Raw genomic sequence first — 7500 nt, forward strand, 5'->3', positions numbered from 1 at the left:
AATTTACAATATTAAATAGTAAAGGTCCAAGAACACGGCCTTGAGGAACACCCGAAATGACATTACTAAAGATCCTATATTGGCCATTAACACAAACCCTTCGTGTTTTGCCTATTAAAAATTCAATGGAAATATTGATAAAGGATCCACCAATTCCGAATAATCTTAGCTTGTAGATAATTCTGAATTAGCTTATTATGAAAATATAATAGTTATTACAAATCCTAATGTAAGCACAAATAAAAGCAAGACTCAAATTTAAAATCGGTAGAGTTCCCAATACTAAATTGTTTTTTTCTTCAGGTAAAGCTTTCAGTTAAAAGTAAAATTATTCCCAATATGCAGCATATCGTGGATAATGATACAAATTGACGGTAAAATTATTGTAATTTCAAATCCTTAAGTGTCATTATAAATTCTGCTGTGCTGCTTCAAAGTAAGACGGGGAATAAAAGGTTCAATTTTCTGAGTTCAATACACATAACGACCATAAATGGCTTGTAAATGCAAATAAAACTTGATGCAGTTTTAATCTACTTTAATGAAAATATATACGTAATTAAATATATAAGAAAAAGTATCTCATGGTAAGTAGAATTTTACATGTAGAATAAAAGCTATCGTGCTGAGTACTTGTATACAAAGTTAAGGTTTATACAGTTTGATTTTATGAACTAACGAGGGTAAAAATATTATGTTGGTCTGGTCAACAAGCTAAATAAATGTAGCTGATGAAGGAATGATTTCGTCTGAGTATATGCAGTGTTCATAACTATGTGAAGATATACATACGTAAACATAATTATATGTATATATATATATATATATATATATATATATATATATATATATATATATATATATATATATATAATTATTGACATTATATCCTTTAAACATAATGAACAAAATACAAGTAAAAGGAAATTCATATTTCAGTAAACGGATACAAAATTTACGCAGACTCTCGCTCGTCAATAACTCGGGTGATCTGAACGGAGAATATGACACTTTAAACACAATAAAAAATATTATAATGTGGCAAAATCACGGACGGGACTTCCTTGCAACGTTGCAAAAAAAGGAAAATGTAATTATTAATTAATGGGAAGTGCTAATGGACTGAAATTAGTTAAGGTTTATGCACACGCAGGAAGTTGCAAGCTACAAAGGCGTCACAGATTAATTTAACGACGCATAGAACCAACGTGCAAATACGTGCTGATAAAATTGAGTTTTTTTTTAACGTGCAATGCGTGCTAATAGTTTTTTTAACGTGCAATACGTGCTGATAAGGTTTCTTACGTGCAATACGTGCTGACAAAAAGAGTTTTTTGACGTGCAATACGTGCTGATACACAGCTTTTTTTAACATGTAATACGTGCCGATTAAGAATTTTGAACGTGCAATACGTGCTGATAAAGTTTTTTTAACATGCAATACGTGCTGATAAATTTTTTTTAACGTGCAATACGTGCTGATAAAGCTTTTAACGTGCAATATGTGCTGATAAAAAGTTTTTTTAACGTGCAATAAGTGTTGATAAATATTTTATTTTGATGTGCAATACGTGCTGTAAAGTTTTTTTTTACACGCAATATGTGCTGATAAAAAGTTTTTTAACGCGCAACACGTGCTTAAAAGAGTTTTACGTGCAATACCGGCTGATAAAAAGTTTTTTAACGTGCAATATGTGCTGGTAAGGTTTTTTACGTGCAATACGTGCTGATAAAGTTTTTTTAACGTGCAATACGTGCAGATGAAGTCTTTTTTTTAATCTCGTACCTTTTCATGGGGACATTTTCCCTAGATATATCCAAGTACCGGGACCTTTCCCTGAAAAAAGCGGAACGCCATATCTTAAAAACTAACCATAGAATTTTCTTGAAAATAATCTCATTCTGTTTCCCACACCCAAATTACACACCGAGTCCAAATGTATTCTAAATTAACCCAACCTAACCTAACCTAACCTAGGGGCATGGCAAAAAAAAAAAAAAAAAAAAACAGGGCTGGTGCAATACTAGTATACATCGCGGGAATTTGCCTTCAAGGCAGAGCGAATGAATTCACTCATTACTCCACAGGACTTTTCATGCTACCATTTCACTGAACTCTGAGTTGCCTGATTTCACAAATATCACTGAAGAACATAGCTCGAAATTTTATTGTTTTAATAACAACTTAAGACACTGGTAAACGGAAAGCGTTCATTATTATGTAGGATTTTTATAAAGAGTGCAGAAATTTATCAAACTTTCTTTGCAGATAATTAGTGGAAACTACATAGATATTTGAAACCCGTTTGAAACTGGGTAAATAACTGTCATGGAAGAAAACAGATTGAAATCATATTTTAATTTCTTTGGATGATTCTGTTACAACTTTGTACATTTTTTTAAGGAAAACTATTCGATATTATGACAATTTATTGTGTCAATTTTTTTTCGGTAGAAGAAGACTGAAGTTATTACAATTCTTTGAAGTTATTCCAAAATATGTGAACTTCTTTGAGGAAACTTGTTCGAATTAATGGACACTTCATTGATGAAAGCTGCTCTAAATTACGTAAATATCTTGTAGGAAAACTATTTGATGTTATACATAATTTTTGAAAAATATGCTGTAAATTAATCATAAAATTTCTTTAACGATTACTGTTCGTAAACTTGTAAATATTTCGGAAAGAAGGGATTGAGAGCGCATGTGTACATACATACATACATACATACATACATACATACATACATACATACACATACATACATATATATATATATATAACAATGCATGTATATATATATATATATATATGCATGTGTATGTATATATATATATGTATATATATATATATATATATATATATATATATATATATATATATATATATATATATATATATATATATATATATATATATATAATTAAGCAATTTCACTGACCATCAATTGGCAGGCTATCAACAGCAACATGACAGTTAATCTATCCAACCAGTGCAGACTGAGCTTCACCCTAAAGTCTCCTCCCACTCCGGCAGGTGGTACAGAAACGGAAAACAGGTGACAGCGAACAACGCCACTCAGCTGATCATTGAGAACGTCACCAAGTCCAGCGCTTCGGAAGACATCTCTTGCCAAGTGTCGAACGAAATCGGCGCCTCCAGGAAGTCGATCAGATTGCCGATCCACTGTGAGTGAAGTTTGATGGGTTGAAAGTTGTTCGGATTTATTTGTGTGTTTTAATTTTAAATTTGTGTTTACCTTTAATTTTTTATTTACTTTTAATTCTCAATTGACTTTTGATTTGGTTTTACTTTTAATTATGTATTTAGTTTAAATTATGTATTTACTTTTAATCATGTATTTAGTTTGAATTTTATTTTTACTTTTTATTCTCCATTTTACCTTTGTTTTACTTTTAATTTTGTATTGACTTTTAATCTTGTATTGATTGATTATTTTATATTGACTTTTAATTTTGTATTTGCTTTAAATCATGCATTTACTTTTCTGTATTTTACTTTTGTAAATACTTTGAATTCTGTGTTTACTTTTAATTCTGTACTTACTTTTAAATTTGCATTTACTTTTTATTTTGTATTTACTTTTAAATTTGAGCCTTTCCTTATGGCTCTTACAACAGGGAAATTAATATTTTTGGTTATTATGGCCTTCCTTTGTGAGCAGGATTATGCAAAATACTACGAATTCATTTGTAAGGAAATCTGGACAGAGGCGAATGTCTCGTACCAGGCAACACACGCCAGGATTTTGGGAGAGATGTGGAGCTGGATCCTGAAACAGGATTTTTAATTCTTCTTAAGGATTCTACACAATTGTTTAGCCTTGGCGGAGATTTGCGTCCATTTTCGCTGCGTGTGAATTTTTGGGCGTAGAAACCTATGAATATAGGTTTTTATGTTGGAGTCATTAAAGCTAATCTTATATTCTGTTGAATATAGTTTCTCTTCTGTTGTGTCCAGTAACATTGTAAATCAGAATCTCGTATATAAAGGAAATGTTATTATATATATATATATATATATATATATATATATATATATATATATATATATATATATATATATATATATATATATATTGTATGCATGTATCGGATATTCGCATTCGCATGATCTTGACATCCGCACCGGGTTTGTAAACTTTTGTGGTTCCTCTAATAAATCAACGTTAATATAGAATTCACGGGATTCTCCCAAACTGTCCTTTTATTTTGGCAAAATATAGTTTTCATCTCCGAACCATGACGTGTTTGTGTCTTTAAGTTTGTGCGTAACTTCTAGTAAATTCTAGTCTATATTAGACTTCTCTAGAGCAGTTCTCGCATCCTGGTGAGCAATATTCTATCTCCGTCTCTCCGTGACAAGGTTCTGTGCAGAATCCGAGGAACGTGGAACTTTGAGGGACTTGGAACTTTTTCGGAGCTCTTTTTAAGTTCTCGTAAACTGAACGCAATCATTTCTCCTATGCTTAGCCTCCATGCTTTCTGTGTGTGTGTGTGTGTGTGTGTGTTTGTGTGTGTATAAGAAGCGCGCATTCAATTTCCAAAGTTTAAAAGCATTTTATTGTTAAAATAAATAGCCATAATTCTCCAGAGATGGTAAACTAAGACTGTAAAAAGGCCTGTTTCGTTTACTGTAGAGATACGACGTTCCTAAGAATTGTACTAAGTTTGATTTCGCACATTTCCATATCGATTAATGAGCCTCTCCTTGCGTAATCTGTGCGTAACTTATCATCTGAGAATTTTAGATTATGTTTACGCCCTTTCGTCACTGTAAGTGGATACAAATTATGCGAAAGTACGCGACAGAGGACAACTTTCACTGAAGTATCATTGCCTATTAAACCATTATCCAAGACTTAACTCGTGGATGTTTCGAAACCATTCTTTTCCTTTGAATACCAGATGGCTTCAAGTGGAGTTGTCCTGTCATACTTGTTCTTCAAGTTTGCGAACGCCTCTCTCTCTCTCTCTCTCTCTCTCTCTCTCTCTCTCTCTCTCTCTCTCTCTCTCGATAAACTTGCCAAGGCAGTGTTATGTCGACTTTGCTCAGTGTCATAGATCATATTCTCTCAAGTTGTTTCATTTTTAGAAAAATGCTCTCTCTCTCTCTCTCTCTCTCTCTCTCTCTCTCTCTCTCTCTCTCTCTCTCTCTCTAAACTTGACAAGACAGTGTTATGCCGACTTTGCTCAGTGTCATAGATCATATTCTCTCAAGTTGTTTCATTTCAGAGAAAGGAGTAACTGCCTCTCTCTCTCTCTCTCTCTCTCTCTCTCTCTCTCTCTCTCTCTCTCTCTCTCTCTCTCTCTCTCTCTCTCTCTCTCTAAACTTGCCAAGGCATTGTTATGTCGACTTTGCTCAGTGTATAGATCATATTCTCTCAAGTTGTTTCATTTTAGAGAAATGAGTAACTCTCTCTCTCTCTCTCTCTCTCTCTCTCTCTCTCTCTCTCTCTCTCTCTCTCTCTCTCTCGATAAACTTGCCAAGGTATTGTTATGTCAACTTTGCTCAGTGTCATCAACCATATTCTCCCAAGTCGTTTCATTTTAGAGAAAAGTAACGTAGAACTGTGTTGCCTGCCTCTCTCTCTCTCTCTCTCTCTCTCTCTCTCTCTCTCTCTCTCTCTCTCTCTCTCTCTCTCTCTCTCCGGATGGAGAAAAGCTTGAACAGACGCTGATCTGCTAACAAAGGATTTCCTATTTCTTCTCTTTGTTACAGGAAAGATTCGCTTAAGGCTGTCCTGCCAACAGTGCCCTTGAATGCAAAAAAAAAAAAAAAAAAAGTATCACTTCTCTTATCTCTTTTTCTTCTTATTTTCCTCTTTTTTTTTTAGAGGAAATCTTAGATAGATGCTCTCTTAACATGCCGTTTCTCTCTTTTCCTTATTATAATACATAAAACTTCAATGCTCTCTTTACATCTAAAGAGAAAAACTTGACAAAGCTCAGTCAGGTTTTATAGAAATTAGTAATCATTTGCTCTCACTTTTTTCCATAAAAAAAGCTTCACATTCCTTCACACGTTCTTTAAAGAGTCTCTCTCTCTCTCTCTCTCTCTCTCTCTCTCTCTCTCTCTCTCTCTCTCTCTCTCTCTCTCTCTAAAAAATGAACCTTGACCAAATTCTCTCTCAAATTTTAATGAAAGAAACCCTGACCGACTTCTCTCTCTCTCTCTCTCTCTCTCTCTCTCTCTCTCTCTCTCTCTCTCTCTCTCTCTCTCTCTTTAATGAAAGAAACTTAAAATTTTTCCCTCTCTTCATTGAAGAAAAAGTTTATCAAATTCTCTCTTTCCTTCTTAATAATAAAGTTGATAAATTTTCTCTTTCTCCCTTTTTTTAACAAAAGAAAATTGACCAAGTCTCTCTCTCTCTCTCTCTCTCTCTCTCTCTCTCTCTCTCTCTCTCTCTCTCTCTCTCTCTCCCCTTAATAAATGAAACCTTGACCGAGGCCTGTCCTTGTTTTGGTGTCTGCGAAGTCGATTAAATTTATTTCTCTTTTTATGAAAGGAAATTTGACCAAGATTCTCTCTCTCTCTCTCTCTCTCTCTCTCTCTCTCTCTCTCTCTCTCTCTCTCTCTCTCTCTCTTTGCTTGTTTTGCTGTCTACAGCTCGAGGGTCGTTGGGCAGTCATGGGGTGGCACCCTTGAAGAATTTATCCTGAAACATTCATCAGGGCAGAGGTTTTAAGTGTCCCTCCGATGTTTTGTGGCCTCCAGCATTTCTCAGCTCTTACAGGGAAAGGGTACCAGAGACAGAAAGAGACAGAGATAGGGCTTACAGGGAAAGGGTACCAGAGGCAGAAAGAGACAGAGATGGGGCTTACAGGAAAAGTGTACCAGAAGCAGAAGGAGACAGAGATAGGGCTTACAGGGAAAGGGTACCAGAGGCAGAAAGAGACAGAGATAGGGCTTACAGGGAAAGGGTACCAGTGACAGAAAGAGACAGAGTTAGGGCTTACAGGGAAAGGGTACCAGAGGCAGAAAGAGACAGAGATAAGACTTACAGGGAAAGGGTACCAGAGACAGAAAGAGACAGATAGGGCTTACAAGGAAAGGGTACCAGAGAGAGAAAGAGACAGAGATAGGGCTTACAGGGAAAGGGTACTAGAGGCAGAAAGAGACAGAGTTAGGGCTTACAGGGAAAGGGTACTAGAGACAGAAAGAGACAGATAGGGCTTACAGGGAAAGGGTACCAGAGAGAGAAAGAGACAGAGATAGGGCTTACAGGGAAAGGTTACTGGATGCAGTAGGAGACACAGTTAGGGCTTACAGGGAAAGGGTACCAGAGACAGAAAGAGACAGAGATAGGGCTTAAAGGGAAAGGGTAACAGAGATAAGGCTTACAGGTAAAGGGTACCAGAGACAGAAAGAGACAGAGATAGGGCTTACAGGGAAAGGATGCCAGAGACAGAAAGAGACAGAGATAGGGCTTACAGGGAAAGGGTAACAGAGATACGGCTTGCAAGAAAAGGGTACC

General features: G+C 35.4%; 1 protein-coding gene across 1 annotated transcript in view; it reads left to right on the forward strand.

Moving 5' to 3' along the window:
• Positions 1-7500, forward strand: part of LOC136836459 (irregular chiasm C-roughest protein-like) — a 91159-nt gene that overhangs the window by 60601 nt on the left and 23058 nt on the right. The window contains exon 6 of the mRNA XM_067100726.1: positions 3039-3190. Coding sequence (XP_066956827.1) covers positions 3039-3190 — 152 coding nt within the window. The remainder of the gene's footprint in view (positions 1-3038; positions 3191-7500) is intronic.

This window comes from Macrobrachium rosenbergii, chromosome 56 (genome assembly GCF_040412425.1).
Source record: "Macrobrachium rosenbergii isolate ZJJX-2024 chromosome 56, ASM4041242v1, whole genome shotgun sequence".
In the NCBI taxonomy this organism is placed as follows: domain Eukaryota; kingdom Metazoa; phylum Arthropoda; class Malacostraca; order Decapoda; family Palaemonidae; genus Macrobrachium; species Macrobrachium rosenbergii.